General features: G+C 48.5%; 1 protein-coding gene and 1 long non-coding RNA gene across 9 annotated transcripts; one reads left to right on the top strand and one right to left on the bottom strand.

Moving 5' to 3' along the window:
- Positions 1-833: 833 nt before the first annotated feature.
- Positions 834-14,246, bottom strand: Cox4i2 (cytochrome c oxidase subunit 4i2). Of its 7 annotated transcripts, none has more exons than XM_063284731.1 (5): positions 14,228-14,246; positions 10,709-10,790; positions 8,620-8,787; positions 4,993-5,124; positions 834-1,136 (listed from the first exon to the last, which is right to left on the bottom strand). In XM_063284731.1, exons 2-5 carry the CDS (start codon positions 10,788-10,790, stop codon positions 1,000-1,002), a joined length of 519 nt encoding a protein of 172 aa, XP_063140801.1. In that variant the 5' UTR covers positions 14,228-14,246; the 3' UTR covers positions 834-999. The 7 variants fall into 7 exon arrangements, with proteins under 7 accessions (XP_063140801.1, XP_063140800.1, XP_006235342.1 ...); XM_063284730.1 differs by lacking the exon at positions 14,228-14,246 and adding an exon at positions 11,296-11,416; XM_006235280.4 differs by lacking the exon at positions 14,228-14,246 and adding an exon at positions 11,275-11,414.
- On the top strand, positions 11,966-24,162 carry LOC134486188 (uncharacterized). Of its 2 annotated transcripts, none has more exons than XR_010064996.1 (2): positions 11,966-12,479; positions 23,506-24,162. It is a non-coding gene; the product is annotated as an uncharacterized LOC134486188 (long non-coding RNA). The 2 variants fall into 2 exon arrangements; XR_010064997.1 differs by lacking the exon at positions 23,506-24,162 and adding an exon at positions 20,266-21,686.
- Positions 24,163-25,547: the final 1,385 nt, after the last annotated feature.

Below are 25,547 nucleotides of genomic sequence, written 5' to 3'. Positions count from 1 at the left end.
GGCCTTCTTTTTAGTTCAGACTGGCAAATCAGATCTCACCTCAAGGTTTCTGCATGTGTGTGTGTGTGTGTGTGTACATGCGTGCTCATGTGCATATGCCAAGCATACGAAAGACCCTGGATTCAACTTCCAGTATTACTAAAAAGGAATGTGTATATATATCCTGTATCCTAAGTGCTGGGATCACAGGCGAGCTTTTTTCTTTTCGTGTGTGTGTGTGTGTGTGTGTGTGTGTGTGTGTGTGTGTGTGTGTGTGTAATGCCAGAGATGAAACTACTCTGGGTCCTACTCCAGGTCTCACACACAAGTAAGAGAGCTTCCACAAGCTACACACCTACACACCCTCCACCTTCCATTCAAGGCTCTTCCCCGATTCCACTCTACCCTCTTCAGAAGAGCCACTTCCTTTAAGAGACTCTTCACCAGCTTCCCAGACTCCTCTTAGCCTGCTTTGTGGCACTTGTGTCCCACAACACAATATTTCTCGCCATTATTTATTATTCACTGTATTGGCCTCCGCAGATGAAAGGTCTCTGTGGAGCCAGACTTGGTCACATATACTGCAGGGTCCCCAGAGCAGGGAATCTTTACTGGGGATGCCAAGGATGCTCAGTACAGACTTGTTGATTGACTGAATAAGAGCATTTTGCCTTTGCTACTGCCTCCATGGAATGCCTTCTCTTCTCCATCCTGCCTTTCCCCACACCCAGCCTAATGCCTAGCCCCAAACACCCCCCCCCACCCGTCTCCGGGGAAACCCTTCATGAGTTGTTCCTCCCTCCGCCCCCATCGCAATGGTTACATTTAGATAATAGATACAGTCCAAAGGGGACTTTGCAGGCAGAACAATGCAGGCTGCTTTTATTGGAGCAGAAGGGAATGGAGGAGACAAGACAGGAGGTGGGGGAGGGGAAGGGAGGAGAAGAGAGGAGAGGAGGGTCTCCTAGGCTGCGGAAGCGGAATCGGTTTGCAAGGGCAGGCAGCAGACTGTGATGTTGGTCACTTTTTCCACTCTTTCTTCTCGTAATCCCAGTGGGCAGACAGGCCCTGTATGGGGTTGCTCTTCATGTCCAGGAGGCGCTGGAGCTGCTGGGCTTTCCGTTCTTCCGTCAGGGTGACAACCTTCTTAGGGAACACTGCAGGGAGGGCAAGGGTAAGACAAGGGCAGCCCAGGTCCCCACGGCCACTCCAACTCTGAGTCTAGTCTACAGCCACACTGTCAGGCTGCCCTGGTGTCCTTGCTATCTCCAGGTTCTCCTCAATATCTCTGCCTGACCCTATGGCTCTGGCTGTCCTGAAACTTTGAACTCACAGAGATCCTCTTGCATCTGCCTCCCCAGTACTGGGATTAATGGTGTGTACCAACAGGCTCTCCAGACTCTTGAAAAGAACGGTCCAGGACCCAGGCTTTGCTCCCAGCTTTGCCTTAAACCTACTTCAACTCCTTCCCTGCAGTAAGTCTGTTTCCCCGCTTATCTCTGTGATGACTAACGGACTGATTTAAGGACTACCTGAGTCACTCCCAGCCCCACCCCTTCTGCACCGAGTGGCCTTGAACAAGTTACTGCACCTCTCTGAGCCTCAGCTTCCTCAGCAGCAGGAGTGGGTTCTGTCTGCAGGGCTATGGGGATGAAGTGTGAGAACTTGTGAGGGTCTGGGCATCTCTCTGGCTGCACAGAGAGGAAGTCTTGGCTGTAACCTCCTACTAGACAGGAAAGGCAAGAGAGTTCCTCTGTGTCCTGCAGCTTGGGGAGGTCATTGGGAGTAGGTCAGCACTGTTCACTTTACAAACTAAGGGAGGAGCCAGGCGGAAGTACAGGCCTGTCCTCCCAGCACTTGGAAAACTGAGGCAGGATAGAGAGCTTAGGGCCAACCTGGGCTACATAGTAATGATAAATACCAGGGAAGAACAGTATTTAACCCAAAGGCTAGATCCTCAGAGAGGGACTTGAGAGACCCTTACCTATGAACCAGAGAAGGCCCGGGACTAGAACTCCAGATAGATAGATAGATAGATAGATAGATAGATAGATAGATAGATAGACAGACAGAGAGATAGATAGATATAGATGTAGATATCTGCGTCCCAGGGTGACCCCCTTAGCCTAGGCTCTATCCCTGGTACGTAATTTCCCCCTCCATTCATTTATTTGTGTTGGTGTGCACAGTGGAGTACCCGTGTGAGCGCATGTGTGGAGGTCAGAGGAAGTAGTTCTCTCCTTCCAGCACTCGGCTCTTGGAAACTGAGGTCAAGTTGTAGGCATGGTAGCACACACTTTACCCACTCCCACCAGACAGACTTTCTCACTGTTCCCAGGGCTCGCTGCTCAGCTAGGCTGGCTGCAGGGATCCTGCTGCCTCTCCCTTCCCAGTGTGGAATTACAGATGTGCTCCACCATGGCCCAGCTTCAAAAATAATAATAATCATTGCAATAATTGGGCTGGAGAGATGGCTCAGCGGTTAAGAGCACTCTGCTCTTCCAGAGGTCCTGAGTTCAAATCCCAGCAACCACATGGTGGCTCACAACCATCTGTAATGGGATCTGGTGCCCTCTGCAGGCAGAATACTGTATACATAATAAATAAATCTTTAAACAATTACAATAATATAAAATTATTTATTACATTTTGGTATAATTTATATTTATATATTATTCAGTTATTATTATTATCATTATTGTTGTTGTTATATCGGTGTTCTGCCTGAGTGTATATCTATTCACCATGTGTGTGTGTCTGGTACCTGAGGAGACCAGAAGAAGATGTCATATCCCCTGGAACTGGACTTACAAACTGTTGTGAGCCCTCATGTTGGTACTGGAATGAACCCAGGTCCTCTAGAAGAGTAGCCAGCATTCTGAACTGCTGAGCCATCTCTCTGGCCTGACATCTCAGCTTTCTGTATGGGTGCTGGGATGGGATACGAACTTAGATCCTCCTGCATGCATGGCAAGTTCTTTACTGACCGAGCCATCTCCCATCCAGTCACTGATACACTCTAGCCAGCAGTAGACAAGAAGGGCCCCAACGACATAGCAAACCCCGAGTTAGACCATTTCCCAAAGACTTCCCCATCTCATGTCTGTGCGACACAGGAATTCCCATCAGGCTCTTACAGAAAACACAGTAGGCTACTCCAAGCATCTGGGAGGCAGAGGGAGAGGCAGGCAGGTCTCTGTCCATTCAAGGTCAGCCTGGTTTACACAGAGCATTCCGAGGCAGCCAGGAGTATATAATGAAACCCTGTATCAAACAAGTAAATACCCAAAGGACTGGCAAAATGGCTTAATGGGTAAATGTGTTTGCCACCAGGCCTGACTTGGACACCCAAAAGCTGTCCTCTTACCTCCATACCAAAAACAATTTTAAAAGAAAGAAATGACCCACCTCCAAGAACTAAAAAACAAAACCAACCCGTGATGACTCTTAGAAGTTCTCAGTGCTTGAAATTTTACAGCAGGATGGTGATAGCTGAGGATCTGAAGCCAACCTGAGGCTACTCACCAGGCTTCACCAGCCTGGGTGTGGTGCTTTAAACAAGAATGGCCCCCATAGGCTCATGTATTTGAATATTTAGTTATTAGGGAGTGCCCTATTTGAAAAGCATTAAGAGGTGTGGCCTTGTTGGAGGCGGTATGCCACGAGGGGTGGGCTTTGAGATTTCAGAAGCCCAACGTCTCTCTCCCTTCCTGCTGCGTGCTGACCTGGATGTAGAGCCCTCAGCACCATGTCTGCCTACCTGCCACTGTAACAATGGAATAAACCTCCGAAACTGTAAGCCTCAATTAAATGCTTTCCGTTTTAGAGTTGCCATGGTCATGGTGCCTCTTCACAACAACAGAACACTAAGGCATTGGGAGAAAGAGTAAGACCTTATTTATTTGGTTGGTTGACTGGCTGGTTGGTTTTTCAAGACAGGGTTTCTCTGTGTAGCCCTGGCTGTCCTGGAACTTACTCTATAGACCAGGCTGGCCTCCAATCCAGAGACCTGCCTCCTGAGTGCTGGGATTAAAGCACGACCACCACCACCCAGCAGGACCCATTGTGGGAGGGAGGGGTGGATTCCCAGAAAAGGGATGTTTCCTACATTTCCCAGCTTTCCTTGTAGCTAAGCAAGGACATGTGATCATCTGTAGTCAATAGGACATGAGCAAAAGAGGCTGGTCATGGAAGCCCCATCTTACACATCAAAGGCAAGCTTCCCCTCCTGTTAAGTATGATGGAGCAGAGGTTCTGAGGAGCTACCCTCCTGCCTGGATTGTTTCACTGGCTTTCTGCTGTGAGGGAGGAATAAACCTAGCTTAGGAGTTCTCTTACATACCTAACCCTGACTCTCAGAAAGGAGACCCCCAAGTCTGAGGTCAGCCTGGGCTGCATAATAAACCGGCTTTCAAAGGAAAAAAAAGGAGTTGATCACAGTGGTGATCACCTTTAGTCCCAGCACTTGGGAAGCAAACGGATCTCTGAGTTTGAGGCCAGCCTGGTCTACTTAGTAAGTTCTAGTCTAGCCAGGGCTAAATAGTGAGACTCTGTCTTTAAAAAAAAAAAGAAAAAGAAAAAAGAAAGAAAGAAAGAAGGAAGGAAGGAAAGAAAGAGAAAAAGGAAACAGACAATAGACTCATGTCTTCTAATTGTTGAACATATGGTAAGAAATGTGCAGTTGATACCCAGCAATCAAAAACACCACCATTCATGTCATGCACCCACTTAAACCTATAGCCCTCTCATTAAATCCTCAGGAGAACACGGAGAGCTGGGTGTTGCTAGTCCCATTTTGCAGATGAGAAAGCTAATGCCCAGAAGAGCTAACCTCCCTACATCCCCCACTAGGTGGCCATGTTCTGTTCTTCACCCTCCCTCTGTGGAGACTTTTCAGAACTCTTCAGATGAGTCCTAAATATGGTCCCCATGAGAACTCAGCCAGTGGCTACAGACACAAAGGACGTAGAGGGCATAGATGGCCTACAGCCATATGACCCATCCGATACTCACCATAGACCCGCTGCCACCAAATCACCAGAGCCGTGAATCCAATGAAGAAGAAGACGCAGCCCATTACTGTCTTCCATTCGTTGGAGCGATGGTTCATCTCTGCGAAGGTCTCGTGGAACTGGAGCCGGTACACTGGAGTAGGCAGTGTGTGGAAGGGGACTCATGCATAACCAAACCAAGGACCCTGGAGCCTACTCTTGGCCCCAGAGACCATTAGCTGTGCCTTCCCGCACCATAACTATGCAAGTGTGTGCACATGGACATGTATGTGAAGGCTGGAGGTCGTCCCCCATCTTAGTCTTCCTTAATCTCTCTCTACTATGTATTACTAAACCTGAAGCTCACTGATTGGTCTAGACTAACTGGCCAGACAGATTCTCCTGTCTTGGCCTCCCCTCAGCTGGGAGATTGCAGGCCAGTGCTTGCCACCCCAGTTTGTTTGTTTGTTTGTTTGTTTGTTTGTTTCCTGAACTCCGTGGGCTCATGCTCGCATGACAGCCCTTTACTGGTTGAGCCGTCTCCCCAGTACCCAGCCAATTCCTGTTTGCTGGTATGTTTTGCTTATTGTGAGCTAGAGTCTCACCCCTGCCTCAACTTCCTGAATGGTGCACCCGGGAGGCAGCTCACCCGTTGGATTCTTATTGAACACGTTTCTGTACCCAAAGCATGGCAACCCTGTGCACAGCAGTGACCAAGCTGAAGGAAAATTCCTGTTGGGGAGACACTAAACATTTCAGGAAATGTGTTAGGGATGCGGTAGGGAAGCCACCTCCACTGGGGAGACTAAGAAAGCCTCTAAGAGGAGATCTTGGAACCCAAATTTGTGAACAGAGAAAGTCAAGTTGAAATTAAACAAAGTCAGCATGGGGTGGTGGCACATGCCTTTAGTCCCAGTACTGGCCAGGTGGAGGCAGGCAGATCTCAGTGAGTTCAAGATCAGCTGGGGCTACATGTTGGATATCAGACCCACCAAGATATATTATGAAAGCCTTTGTCTCAAAAAACAAAACAAAATAACAAAAAAACCCATCATCATCATCATCATCATCATCATCATCATCAACAACAACAACAACAAAACAAACAAAAAACTAAATTCCCCAGGACTTCTACAGATGGGGAAGGGCCAAGGAAGGGTGGTGTGACTGGGGAGTAGTGAGCCTTAGTGGGAGGCAGATCCCACAGGACCTGGCCAGCCACAGGGAAGACAGATTGGGGTCCATTCTTTTTGGTTTGGCTTGGTTTGGATTTTTGAGAAAGTGTTTCTCTGGCTGTCCTGAAACTCACTCTGTAGACCAGGCTGGCCTTGACTCAGAGATGCACCTGCCTTTGCCTCCCAAGTGCTGGGTCCAAAGGCGTGCACCACCACTGCCTGGCTGGATTTGAGTCCATTCTAAATGAGGAGGGAAGGTAGATTTCTAACACAGTACAGAAACAAGCTGTCATGTGACAATTTTCTATCAGGACTTTCCTGTCTCCCCTCCTCCTGCTGAGGCTTTTATCTGCTTCATAGAACGCACCCTCCCCAGACCTTTGGAAGAACAAGGGCTCTGTTCACCAATATGTTCCTAGCACCTAGATCATAGCTGCACACAAGAGGCTCTGTTTTGCATCGTTATGAATTTAAAACCATAAAACGTTAGTTTATTTGGGGGAAGAATCTCACTACACAGCCCAGGCTGCCTTTGCACCCATCATCCTCCTGCCTCAGCCATTCCCAGGGCTGGGACGCCAAGTGTATATCACCATGCCAACTTAAAAACTTTATTTTTGCTTAAGTTGTACACTTTCTGGTAATTATCAAAATATAGTCACAGTCAGATCTACTTCGGCTCTGGCATGGTTTTCGAGAGATGTGTGGACCAGGCCTATCGTAGCCCACTACCCAGCATGGTGCCTCAGCTCAGACCAAGAGTCACAGAGTGAAAAATCAACAGAGGGGACAAGAAGTGTCTGTGTGCCAAGGACCTGGTCTCAGGAGGACTCACCTTGCCTTCCTTCATTCCTTCTTTCCCTCGTTTCTTCTTTTCCCCCTTCCTTTCTTTCCTGCCTCTCTTCATTCCTGGTCACCCCTCTTTCCCTTTTTCCCTACAGTTCTTTAAGGGTGTCGGCCCCAAATGAACAATGTTTCTCTGTACTTTAAATAGCTCTAACGGCTGTGTGAAGGAAAAATGAGAGCTGGCTCAGCTTCCTGGGCAAAAGTGTCTTGGGTTGGGCAGTTTGGCTGCTGCAGTAACTCTCTACCCAGAGCAGCAGAAAGAAGGGAGGAGGTGGGGTGAAGGTGAGCGCGGGCGTGGGGTAGGAGGGAGAGGTCCAGGCTCAGTTGCTCTTTGCTGAGGGCACTGGTGGCATCTGCTGTAGTTCACCAACCTTCCCAGAATGTGTGGTATGGCTGCAGTATAGTCCTGGAGCCTTCTGTGCAGACTGATGTCTAGTCTAAGCTGTGCAGACTGGTGTCTAGTCTAAGCTGTGCAGACTGGTGTCTAGTCTAAGCTGTGCAGCCACATCAGTGCCTTTATCTTCCCGAGCCTCAGTTTCCTACGGTTGTGAGACCAGCTGCTGGCCACTTAATGGTGAGTACAGGGACATACTTAGTGTGGTGACATTTGGGTAAAGAAGGAAAGAGGGGGTAGCTGGAGAGATGGCTCAGCCGTTAAAAACACTGACTGCTCTTCCCGAGGTCCTCAGTTTAATTCCCAGCAACCACATGGTGGCTCACAACCATCTGTAATGGGCTCCGATGCCCTCTTCTGGTGTCTGAAGACAGCGACAGTGTACTCACATATGTAAAATAAAAACAAACAAATAACTAGAAGAAAAGAGGGGAGCCACTTCCTTTCTGGAATAGAGAGAAGGAAGGGAATGAGGGAGGGAGAGGGAGGTACAGGAGGGAGGAGCAGAGAGGGGAGGAAGGTGGAGAGGAAGGAAGAAGGAGGTTAGGGAGAGAGGGAGCAAAAAAGGAGAAGGGGAGGGAGGTGGGAGAGTGATAGAAGATGTGGAAGGAAGGAAAAGGAGCCAGGCAGAGCACTGGGCATGTAAGCTTACATGGTAAGGGTGCAGCCTGGCTTGTTCCCAACCAAATTGCCAGGGTCTGCATTTGTAGTAGATGCCCAGTAAAACACGGAGCGAGGGAGTAAGCAAGTGAGTGAGCGAGTGAGTGAGCTTCTGTCCATTGGCATCTCCTGAAGGAAAAGATGTCTGCCACCCCAACTGTGGAATGAGGCAAATAGGCTCCAGGTAGCCAAGGTTGGCCCAGGGCCACATAGTCGTCTTACCTCCTTGCTCCCTGCCTGCCTCAGCTGCCTCTCTGTGCCCACACAGTGTCCTAAGGACCCTCCACATGTGTCACCTGCTGTGACACCTTTCTCCATGTCACTTGGATTCCCCAGTAAGACCTCCTGGAGACCCCATCTGTCTTTTGGGTCTGCATTCCCAGGGACATATCCAACCTTAGCCACACATCCTGTTTCATACCCTGAGGTCAGTCCAGGTGACTCTCCTCATGTCCCCAGTTTGTCACTAGCTTCAGACACAGAGGTTCAGTGAATAAAAGTGTGAATTGAACTTCATCCCCTCCCTGCCTTCCCCTTCTCTCCCGCCAGCCAGCCAGCCTAGCCCAGTACTTACAGGCCACCTTCTCTGCTTGGCTCAGCTGAGCCCAGCTGCCCTTCTCTTTCTCCTTCAGGGCCCGCTGCTCCTCGCTGAGCTCTGTGCAGTAAGGCTCATCCGGCATGGGATAGGAGCGCTGAGCATAGCAGTCAACATAGGGGGTCATCCTCCGCTGGCTGCTGCTAGCTGCAGGTACAAAGGAGGGAGCTGTGTCTAGGCTGCCCCAGAGTCACCCTTCTTTAGTCATGATTTTAATCAGAGACAGGCAGTACATTTCTTGTTCACCATGTGCCAGCTTACGGCTTTCAGGTGAGTTGTTGGCTCAGGGACCACATGTCACTCTGGACCAGATGATGTGGTCGTCTCCATTTCACAGATGAACACATTGCTCCTTCAGGCAAGGAACACAGCCAGGGCTACAGGTTACCTCTTCTTTGCTGCAAACCCTGTGTCCTTTGGGAAGAAGATCTAAGCCTGAGAGGAGGTCCAGTAAGGCAGAGGTTAGGGGTGAGGAAGGGCTTAAAGAGGGAACTGAGATCCATTTGAAACCGCCATGCAAATTATAAAGTACCCTGTGCGTGTCTTTACACGTGCCTAATGGGGCTTCATTAGAGACAGCCGGGTTTGCACTGCCGCTTAACACGCAAAACACTGTGCACAGTCCTATCTGAGCGGCCTCATCTAGAAGGTATGGGCGATAGAGACATTGTTTCACGCCTCAGTGAAGGCTTCCAGATCCTGTATCCAAAAGTCCTCTGGGTGAAGAGGGGACAAGATACAGCTTGGTTAGTAGAGTGTTTGCCTAGTACACAGGAAGCCTGAGGGTGGGGTTGGGGATTTAGCTCAGTGGTAGAGCGCTTGCCTAGCAAGTGCAAGGCCCTGGGTTCGGTCCCCAGCTCTGGGGGGCGGGGGGCGGGAGAAAGGAAGCCTGAGGGTGTGAGGAGGTCTGGCTTTGATCCCCAGAACCACTGAGCATGGTGGAACATGACTGTCATCTCATCACTTGGGAGGATTAGAAGTTCAAGGTTGTCCTTAGCAATTCCCAGGTCAGCCTGGTACATGACAGACAGCCTTTCTCCAAACTATTGAACTAGAACAAAAGGAAAGGAAGGACCTGCAAGTGACTCGGGGTGAAGACAGCTCAAGTGGCCAGATGACCTGAGAGTTCAATCCCTAGAACCTATGCAAATGTGGAAGGAGGGATTCCACAAAGTTGTCCCCTAACCTCTGTAGGTATGGTGTAGTATAAGTAAGTAGGACCCCATATCTCCCACATGCACACAGTAATACATTTAAATGACCCCCATGCATGGTGCATAGAAGCAATAATACTTTTTTTAGAGCACCAAAGGCCTGGCACATTGCAGTATTCAGTGACATCAGTCCAGAGAGGATGGTTTTCCCCCCAGCCTCTTCTAGAGGCTTTCCTTGGTAGCTAGACCTCAGCTTCTTGCAGACTGCTGGGTTGCCCTGAGAAGGCTAGGAAGTGGAGGGTCTTGCTAGAGGCTCCCCTGTTTGTTGACATTAGAGACAGGAGGACAGTTTTCATTCTGAGTCCTCTCGTTCTCTCTCTCTCTCTCTCTCTCTCTCTCTCTCTCTCTCTCTCTCTCTCTCTCTCTCCTATTTTGGCTTTTTGAGTCTCCCAGGCTGGTCTCTAACTCACAGTGATCCTCCTGCTTCAGTCTTCTAAGTACTGGGTTTGTGATGGAGCAACAAATGTTATCTTTGATATTATACTCCTGAGTATCAAGACATCCCTCCTGCCATCTCATTGACGTCTCTCCTGCTTTAGACCTCTTTCTTCTGACCAGTGCTGACACCAAGGTCTGGAAAGGAGAATTCAGGGTCCTGTAGCACCCTCCCCCTTGGGATACAAAGGCCTTAGAGGTAAGGTATGGGAAGCTTTAATGAGACCTGGAATGAAGCGGGGGAGTGGGGTGGGGGAGTGGGGTGGGGGAGTGGGGTGGGGGCTGCCCTCTCTTTCCTCAGTGGCTCTATTTGCTGGAAAAACTTGGTCCAGGACCCAGAGACAGGATGGAAGGAAGTAATATAAGCTAGTTAGGAAGCCTTCCTGTCAGATCTCGGGAGCTCAGCATCTGAGACTTACCAGCACTTCCTGGGCTGTGTGTCCCTTGAGTTCTGAGTCCTCCTGTCTTCATTACCAGACTCCGGGTAGCTCTGGAAAACATCTGCAGGATGGAAAACATGTCTAGTTCAGCACCACGTTGCTCTGCCCGCTCCTCAGGGTCAGATTCTGATTTGCTGGTCAGCTTTGTCTAAAGCCACCGCGGGAGTTGATGGGGGTCTCAACGTTCCTAATACTGCGGCGACTCCTTAACACAGATCCTCATGTTGTGGTGACCCCCAACTATAAAATTATTTTTGTTGCTACTTCATAACTAGAAGTTTTGCTACCGTTGTGAATCCTACTGTAAATACCCGATACGCCAGTGGTTTTAGGAGACCCCTGTAAAAGAGTCGTTCAACTCCCAGGTTGAGAACCGCTGCCCTGGACCTTTGGGTTTTCATTCGTCGTTTGAGAAGTGGGAAGAGGTCTAGCCACTGGGTGAGATCTGAACAGTTTAGGACAGGGAGCCCCGTTCTCTGATGCCAGCCTCCCATCAGCCAAGTTGGGAAGCCCCACTCCAGAGGAAAAATCCTGAGCCTCCTCACCGCAGGGCGGTTAGCCCAGACCTCTAAGCAGATGCTCTGCGCCTGGCTCCAAGGTCTCCTTAATTGACTGCCTACGTGCGCTCTGCCTGCTCCGCTGCAGGAGGGGGCAGGCTGTGCCCTACCATCACTCCGGACTCGGAACGGGACGCGGGACGTGCAGAGTCTGACATCCCAGGGGCTTTAGAGGCCAAGGACCAAACTGGGTCAGCGGGTGGGAGAGGCAGCATTTCTAGGAAAAGGGCCACCCCACCCTCTAGAAAGAGGCCCCATTTCTGGGGCCGGGGACGATGCCCGGGACTAGGACCCAGCATTAAAACGGGTCAGTGGGGGAATCTCAGCAAAAGAGGGCTGTGTGGTGATGGAGCAAAGGCTTAGGGTGGCCACCACGAACACCCCACCCCCAAGACCCTTCCCTCAGGTGGGACTCACAGTTGCAAGCTGAAGACGGCGGAGGTACCCAGAACTGCCCTGCTGAGTGACTGGCAGGGAACCGCAGACCAGGCTGAGGGGACCAGAGCACGCTCCGCCTCCGCCCGCCACCCCCCGCGTGGGAACATCCCGCCTTGGTCGCTTGTGCTGGGCCACGTCCCCAGGGGCGCAGGAAAAGAGAAAGGACTGCAGCTTGCCACCCGGTCCTCACCGGTGTGGGGACCTCCGCAGACCCCCAGCTGACAGAGGAACTGGAGAAGAACCTTGACGCCACACCTTTCTCCGTGCCAGCACCAGGAATGCTTTCTGGTTTTGTTGAGTCGGGGGTTTCCAGGCTGGCCTGGAACTCACTATATAACGGACTCTGGCCCTGAGCTACTTCTTGACTTTACTTCCAGGGCACTGAGATTTACAGATGATTCCAATGTCTCAGCCCTCCAGCCTCCTGCCCCAGGTAGCCTTCAGGTACCATCGTGGGCTCCCTGGGCCCTCCACCCTAAGAGAGATGCGTTAAGGGGAGAGAGGAAAGCCTCTCAGGATTCTGGAGGTAGAAAAAGAAGGATCACAAAGTTGGCTTTGCTACAAGATGCTGTCTCTAAGGAAAGAGAGATACCCACCCGCCCTGCCGGATTTCTCATCTGAGCTATGACTCTCAACAAGTGGCCTAATGTCTCTAAGCTCCAGTTTTCACTTCCTTGTGAGAGGCCAAAGTTTCCTACCTCGTGTACCTTGCTTCACAGACTGTGATGCTCACTTCGTTACCAGAATAACCTCAGGTACATTTAAGAAATTGACCTATTGACCTAGCACTCTGGAGGAAGAGTGTGAGTGTGCAACCCCACAGTGTGTGTTAGTGTGAGCATGTATGAACCACAGTAAACCTGTGGCCTTCAGAGAAGGTTTCCAGGAATCATGGGCCCAGAATCAAATTTGTCAAAGTCGCTCAGCAAGTGCCCTTATCTGATGATGAGTTCAAGACCAACCTAGGCTACAAAGTCAGACCTCTCTTAAAAGGAGGTCAGTGGAGCTAGGTGTGTAGACACATGCTTACAATTCCAGCACTCAGAAGACTGAGTTCAAGGCCAGCCTAGGCTACATATTGATTACCAGGCCAAAAAGGGTTACATGAAAAGATCTTACTTAAAAACAAAGCAAGCAAACAAACAAACAGAACAGTTGAGGGATGGAGCTGGGCGCTACAGCTCAGACACAGAATGCTTACCTAGTATAGATGAGTATAGGTCTGATCCCAGCACTCAAAACTCTTTTTTTTTTTTTTTTTTGGTTCTTTTTTTCGGAGCTGGGGACCGAACCCAGGGCCTTGCGCTTCCTAGGTAAGTGCTCTACCACTGAGCTAAATCCCCAACCCCAAAACTCTTTTTTTAAAAAGATTTATTTATTATATATAAGTACACTATAGCTGTCTTCAAACACACCACAAAAGGATATCAGATCTCATTACAGATGGTTGTGAGCCACCATGTGGTTGCTGGGATTTGAACTCAGGACCTCTAGAAGAGCAGTCAGTGCTCTTAACCACTGAGCCATCTCTCCAGCCCTCAAAACTCTTTTCTTTTCTTTAATTTTTCCTTCCTTCCTTTCCTTCCCTTCCTTCCTTCCTTCTTTCCTTCCTTCCTTCCTCCCCCTCCCCCTCTCTCTTCCTTCCTTTGTCTCTCTCTTTTTATTTATTTTATGTTTATGAATACACTCTAGCTGTCTTCAGACATACTAAGAGGGCACTGGATCCTGTTATAGATGGTTGTAAGTCACCATGTGGTTTCTGGGAATTGAACTCAAGACCTTTGGAAAAGCAGTCAGTTCCCTAACCAATGAGCCATCTCTCCAGCCCCTCTTTCTCTCTCTTTCTTCCTTCTTTTCTTTCTAAGAATGCATTGATCCTGGGCCCACGCAGCTACCTTCATTACCAGTCTACAATGACAAGACCAGACACAGTTTCCGCTCTTACAGGTTCACAGTCCAGTTCCAGGCAGAGAGAAAGACCTGTTGGAGCCCAGAGGCAGAAAGGCCTGAGTGTTTTCCAGAGTAAAAGAGGCTGCATGAGCAGGGCTGAATGCAAAAGGCAGACTAAGTGAAGGGAGAGACAGGGATGAGCACAGGGAGGATCTTGATTTTTATTCTAAAGAGAGGACTGGGGCTAGTGGTGAGTCCTTGGCCGACATATCCAAGACCCTGGGTTCAATTTTTAGTACCTAAAAAAAGAGAAGAAGAGACAGCCAAAGGCTAGAAGTGGAACACTGTGGAAATGGAGAAGGGTATGAATTCAGTCCGGAAGGCCAAAGATTGTCAGTGGACTGGTAGGTGGGGCTGTGGTTCCACTGCGAACTGGCATCACGGTGTCCTGGCTTTGTGTCCATGGTATATGCCCAACCCACCCATTGGGGTTCCAGTTTGCCCATCCAGCCCAGTTTAATAAAAGCAAGGGGTCTAGTCTTCAGGGAAAGATACAAGGGTAGACACGTAAGGGAAGATACTAGAAAGAACTTACAGGCAGAATGCAGATTACCTCTGTTCTGGACCTGGGTAGCAGGGTCTGGAGAAGGTAAACACGTCGTTACAAGATTCCAATAGCCCTCTGCCAACTGCTGGAGGCAGGCCCTGCCAGTCTCTAGTGGTCACACCTGGGAGCCGCCCTTTCCTTCCAACCAGAGTAATCCTATATTTGTGAGATACCAACAGACAGTTTTCCCCCTGGAGACTGACACGGTATGCTGCGGGTTAACCCTCTGGGGCAAAGGGCAGAGGAAGACCCTAAATCATACAGCCTTGAAGAAGTATACCTTACATCTTCACCGCCACAGCCCAGCCCCCCAGCCCCCCAGCTCCACAGCACTCTGCACCCCGTCCCTCCCCCACCAGCGATTTAACCTAGGGTTTTGCCACCACACCCAGCATGCCTTCAGCGTCCCCAGATGCGTGGGTAACCGTGCTGGGAAGAGTAGCTTCTGTGTGGGCTCTTGGGTGGGCGATGCTACTTCTGGGCCTCAGTTTCTCGTCTCTCACAGGGCCTCCCTAGGGAAGGCTTATGTGGACCGTGACCCTCTGCTCTTCTCTGTCCTTTCCCACCAGCCTGTGTGGGAACTCCAGGCTCTCGATGTAGTGAGCCTTTGATGAGGAACATCTGTTTGGAAGCTCTGCCCAGGGCTGAGGAAAAAAGTAAAACCAGGACCCCTTCAACAGCCATGGTAGATATGGTGGTTCGCTGTGCATGAAGGGCCATTGAAGAACATCCTCTGTGGGCTCTGGACCTGTGACAGACTTTCTGCATATCAGGCCACTCTGGGGTACCTGGCCAGGGAATAAGTCTGCCTCTGAGAGCCAGCGTGAGATTGGCCCTCAGGGTGCTCTCTTGAAATCTGGGAACTTGGGAGTGCAGACGGAAGGATAGGGAGTGAAAGGTCATCCTCAGCCACGTAGCAAGTTCGACGCCATCTTGGGCTACATGAGATTTCAAAAAACAACAGCTCCGAAAAAAAGAACCAAAAAAAATTTCTGGTTGGGCACCAAAGTAGGTAATACTCCTTACCGGAGGCATAGCACTCTTGTCAGCACCTGTGAAGAAGGAAGGGATTTGTCATTTTTCTGTGGGCACTAAAACTTGGTATTGGGAACACTTTAGAAAGAGGCCTCTAAGCATGACATGGTGGAGTGTACCTTTAATCTCAGCACTGGGGAGGCTGAAGCAGGTGGATTTCTGTGAGTTCCAGGCCACACAGAGTTGCATAGAGAGACTCTTGTTTTAAAAAAAAAAAGTTTTTGGTTTCTTTTCTTTTTTTGTTTTCCTTTCTTTTTCTCTTTCTTTCTTCCTTTTTTCTTTTTCGTTTCTTTCTTTCTTCCTTTCTTCCTTCCTTTCTTTCTTTCTTTCTTTCTTTCTTTCTTTCTTTCTTTCTTTCTTTCTTTCTTTCTTTCTTTCTTTTTTAGCTTTTTAAGGCAGGTTTCCCTGGCTGCCCTAGAACCTGCTCTGTGGTCCAGGCTGGCCTTGAACTCACAGAGATCTGCCTCTGCCTCTGAAGTGCTGGGATTATTTCTTTTCCTTTCGTTGTTTTGTTTATGTCCATGTTCCCTGATATTTACTCTTTTTTTTTTAAAAGATTTACTTATTTACTTTACTCTATCTGCATGTATAGCTGCAGGCCAGAAAAGGCATCATATGGCACTATAGATAGTTATGAGCCACCATGTGGTTGCCAGGAATTGAACTCAGGACCTCTGGAAGAGTGATTTTAACCACTGAGCCATCTCTCCAGCCCTCTGCTCTTTCTCTTTTTAAAAATAGAAGTTGTGTTTATTTTTACTCTTGTGTGTGGATTCATGTATGAGTGCAGGTACCCAAGGATGCCAGAAAGGGGCATCATGTCCTCTGGAGCAGAGTTACAGGTAGATGTGAGCTGGGGATGTAGGTGCTGGGGGTCCTAGCCAAGAACAGAAAACTCTTAACTCACCTCAGCCGTCTCCCAGCACACTTCATACTTTCTTATGTCTTTGTCTCACTTACTTAGCTTTAGTTTTTCTTTTTTCAGTTTCATGAAGTAGAAGTCTGCATTATTGACTTGGGATATATATATGTGTGTGTGTGTATGTGTGTGTATGTATGTGTGTGTATGTGTGGGTATGTGTGTGTGTATGTGTGTATGTGTGTGTGTATGTGTGTATATGTGTGTGTATGTGTGTATGTGTGTGTATGTGTGTGTGTGTATTGCTATACAATTCTCCATTTTGCTTTAGATGCATCTTATAAATTTTGATGTTTTATGCTATTAACTCAATTTCAAATTATTTTGTAATTTCTTTACAGACCTTTTGGTCTGTGAGCCATAATTATAGCCTGGCATGGTGGGGAACACCTTTAATCCCAGATCTGTGAAGTCAAGGTCAGTGGTCTAGAGTTAGTTCTAGGACAGCCAGGGTTGTTACATGGAGAAACCCTGCTTCAAAAACAAAAACAAAAACAAAACAAACAAACAAAGAAAACCCCACAAATTGGTGGATTTCTTATCAACCTACTTTCCTACTTTCACCTCTCTACCCTAAAGGGTTCTTCCTTATACAGTCACTGATGTGTGTGTTTGTGCATGTGTGCGCATGGCTACAAGGAGGCCAGAAGAGAGGACTTCAGTGTCCAGCCCTAGCATTCTTTGCCTTACTTTTTTGAGTTAGGCTTTTACATAAGTGCTGGGGATTTGAACTTGGGTCCTACTGAGCCGTCTCTCCAGTCTGGCTAAGTCAGTTTCGGTGTCTGGACATTAACTCAGGTACAGAAGTTCTTTGAATGTCACTTGTTTTCTCATTCATGTGTTTTCCTGTTCATGGGATTCCAAGGTCTAGCATGATGTTTAATGTCACATCTTCTCTGCCTCACTGATCTGTGACAGTTCTTCAGACCTTTTGGTCCTGACCTTAGAAGCGCCTGACTGTTTGGATTCCTGTAGGTGAGTTTTGTACACTGTAAAGCTTACCCTTTGTGTTATTCAAATGCTGATGTCTCTGCCCCATATCTTGTTTCAACTCGGGCACAGCATTGCAGTGCTTATGTCAAGAAGGTCCTGTCTCAAGTTTATGTAAACAATTCTTACCGTTTATTCTCTGCCTTGTCAATAAATGCTGCTCACCCAATGGTTGGGCAGAAGAGAGACTAGGGAGGAAACTTCTGCCAGCCACGGGGTGGAGAGAGAGAAGGAAGAAGTTTCAGTCAGGAGGAGGGGCTTCCGAGAAGACACCATGAGAAAAAAACCATGTAAAGCCCAAAGGCTCAGAACAATATTAAACATGGAGATGGGGCTAGGAGGTGGCCAGATTAGATTAGGGGTTAATATAAATCATTTTACTGCCCACATATTGATTGGCAGCTTGAAATAAACCTTGGTTTCTCTGTGTGGTTATCGGGGACTAGCCAGGGTAAAGAAATACAGCTGCTGGATTAATTCACTGGTGACATTTATATTAAAAATAATTAATTTTAGAGATTCCTGAACATTTTTCTCATGATCCAATTGCTAGGGAAAACGTCCCAGAGGCACGGAGTGGTGTCTTACCTTTCTCCGTCCATCCTACCAGGGCATTTGATATTGAGTCACATAGCTGCTGAGATGAACCCCAACCACAGAGAAGGTGCTCTCTACTGGGCTTCTTAGAACACAGGAGAATATTTACTGATGTTCTTCAAGACAGGGTTTCTCTGTGTAGCCCTGGCTATCCTGGAACTCACTTTGTAGACCAGCTGTCCTTGAACTCACAGAGATCTGTCTGGCTCTACCTCTAGTCTTATTTTTAATGTTATACCTATGCGTGTCCCCCTTCCCCCTGCTCTGTGTGTATGTTTCTTTAGAGACACGAACCTCTGGTGCCCTAGGAAGTCAGGCAGAATTGGGTCTCCTGGAACAGAAGTAACATATTGTTATGAGCTGCTGCATGAGTTCCGGAACTGATCCCAGGTCCCCTGCAAGAGCAGCGACTTCTCTTAACCACTGAGGCCCTGAACCAGCCCTACTATAGAATTATTGTTAATTTTTAAGACATGGCCTCACATTATGTAGCCCTGGTTGATCTAGAACTCACTATGTAGACTTGGCTGGCTTTGAACTCACAGAGGTCCATCTGCTTCTGCCTCCCAAATGCTACGGTTGAAAGCATGCACCACCATACTTGGCCCGTTATTATTTATTTTTAATAATAAAATTGAATTTACTTAGAAACATTCAGAATGTCAACAAAACAGCCCCCCCCCTTTTTTTGCAATTACAGAGTGGTTTTCAGTTAACAGAGGAACAATTATCTTTGTATAAGCTCCCCCCCAAAAAAAAAGAAAAACCAAAAATGAAAACCAAACTACTGTCCCCATACATAAGTAATTTGTGCTGTGCACCAACAAAAACCTGCTTTAAATTTCCATGCCAATTTATAACCCTCAGACTGTACCAGGCAAGGTTAGTGGCTATTGAAAGTGCCACCACCGGGTTGGGGATTTAGCTCAGTGGTAGAGCGCTTGCCTAGCAAGCGCAAGGCCCTGGGTTCAGTCCGCAGCTCCGAAAAAAGAAAAGAAAAAAAAAAAAAGTGCCACCAGGACAGAGCTAGCTAAGGACACCTTCGGTAATGTGTTAACTAAAAAGACACTGTACAGTTTAAAAACAAATCTTACACAGCAGTACATTTTAATTCTTTTCTTGAAAAGGAGTGAGTTGTGTACAGGAGAGGTTAAAGGCTTCCTAGACAAGAAAAACACTGCTAGAACCAACAGTTGTCATCGTCATCATCGTCGTCGTCGTCATCACCTCCACCGTTTTATCTCCATCTTCCTCTCTTCCTCTTCCTCCTCTTCCTTATCCTCTTCCTCATCTTCCTCTTCCTTTCCTTGCTCTTTTCAGCCCTGATAACCCCATTAGCTCTGTAGGCAGCAATATCCTCCTTGTACTTCTCCTTCTGCTTGCCCGCCGTCTCATAAGACTGCTGCCATCTGTAGCAGTGTTGTTCTGCATCTATCCTAGTTTCTTCTCTACATCACCAATGGTTCAGCCAGGACGCTCGCCTTTGATTTTGGGGTGGTACTCAGAACAGAACAAGAGAAAGGCCTCTTGGGTGCACTGGGGTCTTTGAACTACTTTTTGGTCTCCCCTTTGTGGGGGATGTAGGTTTTCATTTCTCTCTTAGTCTTGTCAGCCTTTGCCCTATCTTCAAATTTTCCCTTTTCTTTCCCAGACATGGTCTTCCACCTCTCTGAGCAGAGCACTTCTTGGAGAACTCTGAGAAGTTGACAGAATCATCCGAGTGCTGCTTCTTGCGTTCCGAAGTGTATGTTTGCACAAAGAATGCATATGAGGACATTTTGCCTCTCGGCTTCTTAGGATCTCCCTTGCCCGAGTTAGTTGAGGCACAGAGTCGCTCAGTGCTCATCTGCCTCTCGCTTGCCCCGATGCTCTCTCTGGAGCTCAAGGTTCTACAATGGCTATGAGAGCAGGAGCCAGACGCCCCGCTGTTACTTTGTTAAAGATATATCTTTTTATTTATGTGTGGATGTCACTTGTGTGGGGGTGGCTGCAGAGCCCAATAGAGGGTGTGGATCCCCTGGAGCCAGAGTTACAAGTACTCGAGAGCTGCCCCACATGCTTGCTGGTAACTGAACAGCAGACCTCTGGAAGCGCTCCTAACCAGCGAGCTCTCTCCCCGGCCTCATATTATTACTTTAATTTGTGAGGTGCAGGCAAGTGTATTTGTATGGGTGTGCACACACACGTGTGCAGAGGTCAGCGTCATGTGTGTTCCATTATTACTTATGGTTCTCCATCTTAGTTTACAAGACAGGGCCTCTCACTGAACCTACTGTTCATTGACCGGGCTTGGCTGACCAGAGAGCACAGGGATCCTTGGGTCTCTACCTCCCTGGCATAGGAGCATGGGAGTTATAGGTGCACGGTTCCATACTTCATACACACACACACCCCGACTTGTCTCCCCTACTAGAGATTGACCCCGTGGCTTTACACGTGCCTGGTGAACGCTCTTCCACACCCCCAAACCTTTTTTTTTTTTTTTTTTCTTTCTATTTTTAAGACAGGATTCTGAAGCCTGGGGGACCCTGTGTCAAAAGATAAAAGGCTGTGAAGACGCCGCTGTGGTTCAGTCACCCTCCAGCAGTGTCATTAGCTAGAGACCAAGCCCTGAATACGTGAAACTTTTGGACGGTCACTTCAAATCCAAACCATAGCCTCGGGGGAAACTTTGAGAGTTTCCAAGCTGGACCTGCTTCCCGGAGGAGATGAATTCAGATAAAGGAGATTTGGCAAACGTTGCTTGAAGTTGTGTGTGTGTGTGTGTGTGTGTGTGTGTGTGTGTGTGTGTGTGTAAAGTCTACAGGTCAGAACAAGAAGAAGATGCAGGTGAGCATATAAGGGCTTTTTTTTTCGGAGCTGGGGACCGAACCCAGGGCCTCGAGCTCCCTGCCACTGAGCTAAATCCCCAGCCCCGGCCCTGGGCTTTTGTAACCAGAGCTGTTCTCAGTGCCCTTGTCCAGGCTTGTGGACTCTAGATGTTCACAGCTCACAGTCCCCTTTCCTCAGTGGCAGGCTCTCTTCAGGGTTGTCCCAGAGTCCACCCAGTTGGATAAGGAGCCGGACACTAGTGCGGTACATTTGCATCTATTCATCTACCTTCTTTTATGGTACACGTGCTCACTGAGAGGTGACTTTGTGTCAGGTAGCAGACACGGGGCAGGAGGCAGGATGCTCAGGGAGGGAGTCCTCAGTCTAGATAGAGAAGCACACTGAACAAGTGAATAAGAGAGGTTACCCCAGCTACGCTCACTCACAAGCAACCCCAAACTTAGTGTTCTGAATCAACTGGGAACAGCCAGACATGATGGCTGTGATCTCTCAGACAGGACACTGAGGCAGGAGAATTCTTGAGTTCAAGGCCACCTGGGCTATAGTGTAAATTTCAGGTCAACCTGAGTCAGACTTGAGACCCTGCCTCAATATTAGCTAACAGAAACAAAACTCTGGAGTGGAGCCTGAGAACACACCTTTAAGGCAAGCATTTCTCTGCAGGTCTACACAGCAAGTTCCAGGGCTTGGAACATGTAAAGCATGTGTTTCATCCCAAGATAGACCATTAGCCTTGTACGGTTGGTCATGAGACAAGGTCTGTGTTATGATTTGGATAGAAAATGTTCCTCACAGGTGGTGGTATTATTTTGGAAGGTTCTGGAAGCTTTAGGAGACGGGACCTGTCATAAATCAGGCGTGCTCCAACAGACTGCCTTTCAGTGACTCAGCTTACATCATTGCCCAGTGCCGTTGTCATTGTCGCCAGGTGCAGTGCATTCCCACAGCTGCTGCGAACTGCATAGCAATGTGCACTCCCTTTAAAAGGTCCAGGCCACCCGAGCCGCTGTCTGTCTTGTTTTTTCTCTCTGCCTCCCAGCATTCCCAGAAGGCCTTTCACTCTCCCTCACCCCCAATAAACTTCTTGGATTAGATCTGTTGTGCTAGTTCTTAGTTACACACCTTGGCCTCGAACCCACCAAGGTACCTTTTCACTGCTTTATCCTGACAGGAACTAACTGTTAAATAGAAGGTTGTAGGTCTTGTGAAAATATTGTCCTGGCTCTAGGGTTTTATTAAAGATGCATTTTATTATTAGTTTTAAAATTATGTATATAGGTGTGTGCTCCTGAATGCAGATGTCTCCTGAATACAGGTGTCTGAGGAATCCGGTAGCATCAGATGTCCCCGGAGCTGGAGTTAAGGGAGGCCATACAGTGTTTAAGTGCTGGGAACTGAACTCAGGCAAAAACAAGTGCCTGCTCTTAACCTGAGACATTTCTCCAGCCCAGATACATAAGATCTTAATCAGAGCTCAGCTGTGGGTGGAAGTTTCTGGAACACACACACACACACACACACACACACACACACACACACACACACACACACTTGCGTTTAATACTCTCGCAGTCCATTAGAGGCCGCCAGGGTTCAGGCCGTCTCTAACCTCGGGACCTAGGCAGGGTTTCTCGCCCATGCGGGCGCAGTTCCAGTTCTTCCAAGAGGGGGCGCGAGTGGACAGAGGAAAAAATGATCCCACACAACCCATGTTTGTTCCTTGGGGGCTGCTGGGAGAGGGAGGGTCCACTGGTTCCCCTCTCAGAAAATTTCCCCATTCTCCTCCTGGCTTAGAGATCCCAGGTCTCAAACCCAAGAAAGGTACACAAACACAACAGACACAACAGCGTGATACTTCTGTCTTGCCTCTCCTCATACACAGGCACAACCTCGTTTTTGTGGAGCTTCTAACACACAGTTTTTACAAACTGCACAAAGAAACCTGTGAACTTCAAACTCTTTTTTTTTTTTTTTTTTTTTGTTCTTTTTTTCGGAGCTGGGGACCGAACCAAGGGCCTTGAGCTTCCTAGGCAAGCGCTCTGCCACTGAGCCAAATCCCCAACCCCGAACTTCAAACTCTTAAGAGTGAGGGTGGCCGGGGCTGGGGATTTAGCTCAGTGGTAGAGTGCTTACCTAGGAAGCGCAAGGCCCTGGGTTCGGTCCCCAGCTCCGAAAAAAAGAACCAAAAAAAAAAAAAAAAAAAAGAGTGAGGGTGGCCAGGCTAAACAGGGAAACCCTGGGGATTGGGTGGGTGGGGGGGACCTTGGAGTTTAAGCTTGGGTAATTTCAGATTAAATGAACCTCCCTCCCCATCTCTCTCTCTCTCTCTCTCTCTCTCTCTCTCTCTCTCTCTGTATTCATTCACTGTTAATCTCCAACTAAGAATGGAAACTCCTAGACGGAGTCTTGTTGGAATTCTTAGTTACTGCAGTCTGTCCCTAGTGCATGGGAAGGGGCTTCTAACTACAGGATGAATGCCAGTTGGGACTCCTATACATTTCCAGGGAGAAGTGACTGTGGTTTAGCCTTAAGCTCAGAGCATATCAATTGGACCTTGCAGGAACCTCAGAGTGGTAGATAGAAAACTCAGGATGCTTGAAAGCCAGACAGAAGCAGCAGACATCCGATCAGAAGTGGCACTGGGGCTGGCTCTCCGGCTTCCCTCTTGGCCCTCAGCCATCTCTCCTCCTCTCTTAACCGCTCCTTGCACAATGCCCTGATGCAACCCTGTAAGGGCCTGGGGCACCTCTCTTGGGGGCAGCTCTGCGAAGAAGAAGGTTTTGCAAGAGTTAGGGACAGGAAGCAGAGCCAGCCAGGGTGGGGTCAGAGAGATAAGAGAGCCAGGCCTGCTCCCCCCCCCCCCACCTGTGGTTCCTCCTAGCCCTGGTTTCCTCTTCCCTTCCTTTTCCAGGAAAGTAGCGCCTGGTCCTCACCCTTGCCTCACCCAACTCCTGCCTGGCCCTGTGACTCACCTCCCTCACTACCGCAGCCAGAATCTGAGATCTGCCTACAACCCCGAGAAGCCAGCTATGTGACCCTGGGCATTGGGTAACCCTCCCTGGATGGCAGTTCTGGTGTTCAGTAAGAGTAAGTGCTATTGCTGGGTGCAGTGACTGGATCGTACTTCTAACCCTAGCAACTGTGGCAGAACTATCTGGGGTCTAAGGCCAGCCTGGGCTACAGAGTAAAACCTTGTCTCAAAACAAAACAATACAAAACAGAAACACCAAAAAACCCAACAACAACAACAACAACATCCAAAAACCCGGATGTGACAGCACACACCTTTGATCCTAACACTCTGGATGCAGAGGCAGGTGGATCTCTATAAGTTTGAATCTAGCTTGACCTACATAGTGAGTTCCAGGACCAGCCAGGGCTACATAGTGAGACCTTGTCTCAAGAATGACTACTACTTTTTTGTTTTTTTCTTTTTTTTGGAGCTGGGGATCGAACCCAGGGCCTTGCTAGGCAAGCGCTCTACTGCTGAGCTAAATCCCCAACCTTGTCTCAAGAATGAATGAATGAATGAATGAAAACAAGCAAGCAACCAAACAAACAAAATGCATGATATTAAGAAAAAGTCCGTGTGAGGAAGCAGTTAAAGAATATAGTGTAGCCAGAATCAAGATAATACACAACAGCAGACCCCTTGCCTAGCATATGTGAGGCCCTGGGTTCAATCCCCAGTACTATAAAAAAGTGACATGGTTGGGGGTGGGGGAATGAATAAAGCAGCACCTCATCAAGCCAGCACTGCAGCCCTATGCCTGAATGATTTGCTCAGGGTCTGGGCAGGAGTGGACTTGTATATGAATAAGAAGTGCCACTGGTTCCTGGGGTTGGGATACCGATACAAGTAGATGTCAGAGCTTGATGCCCTCATAAGGCATGTGTTCTCCCAAAGCCAAGTCACATAGAACCTAACCCAGGACATCTTGGATCTGAGGAAGCCTGGGTTATTTCTACCTTTCTCGGTGCATTATGTTTTGTTCTTCTTGTTGTTTGAGACAGGGTGTCATGCAGCCCAGGCTGACTTCAGATTTGCTCTGTAGGTTAGGATCACCTTGAATTCCTGATCCCCCTGCTCAGTTTTGGGCCAGTTGATGTACAGGCAGGGGAAGGCTACACAGAGAGATGCTGTCTCAAAAAAGCAAGAGCCAGGGATGTGGCTGGTTATGAGCGTGTTTGAGGCTCAGGGTTTGGTTCCCCACTATTAAAGAAACAGGTTAGTCAACCGTTACTATTATTGCTATTAAAATGAGCTTCAGGGGTTGGAGAGAAGGCTCAGTACTAACGGCTAGGCTCAATCAAAATGAGCGTAAGATTGCATTGGGCCACTAAGGGGTTAAGTAAGTTACTACTCTTAAAAGTTTAATGTAGGTAATGCCTAATCACTTTTTGGCCTTTTGTCTAAGACGAAGGATAGGATAAGGCCAATCGAATCCTAAGCACTGTGTGTTTGTTAAGTACGATAAGAGGACCCTGAGTCCAGCACCCAGGGAACTTGTCCTGTCTTCAGTCTTTGGCCTGCTCCTAGCAGCACCAAGTCTGTCTGGGAGGGGTTGAGATGTTAATGATTTCCAAAAGGAGAGGGTTTGGCTTTTGCACACACACACACACACACACACACACACACACACACACACACACGTTGGTGGCCTCTGTCCCTGGGTTTGGGGTTCTCTCACACTATCACACTATGCAACACACACACACACACACACACACACACACACACACACACACTGGTGGTCTCTGGCCCTTGGTCTGGGGTACACACACACACACACACACACACACACACAATTGGGGATATGTGTATACACTGGTGGTCTCTGGCCCTTGGTCTGGGGTACACACACACACACACACACACACACACACACACACACACACAATTGGGGATATGTGCACACACTGGTGGCCTCTGGCCCCCTCCCTCCTTGGTGC

The sequence above is a fragment of the Rattus norvegicus genome, chromosome 3, assembly GCF_036323735.1.
Source record: "Rattus norvegicus strain BN/NHsdMcwi chromosome 3, GRCr8, whole genome shotgun sequence".
Taxonomy (NCBI): Eukaryota; Metazoa; Chordata; class Mammalia; order Rodentia; family Muridae; genus Rattus; species Rattus norvegicus.
Note: the sequence above shows the minus strand (reverse complement) of the source record. Positions and strands in the feature narration are given on the sequence as shown.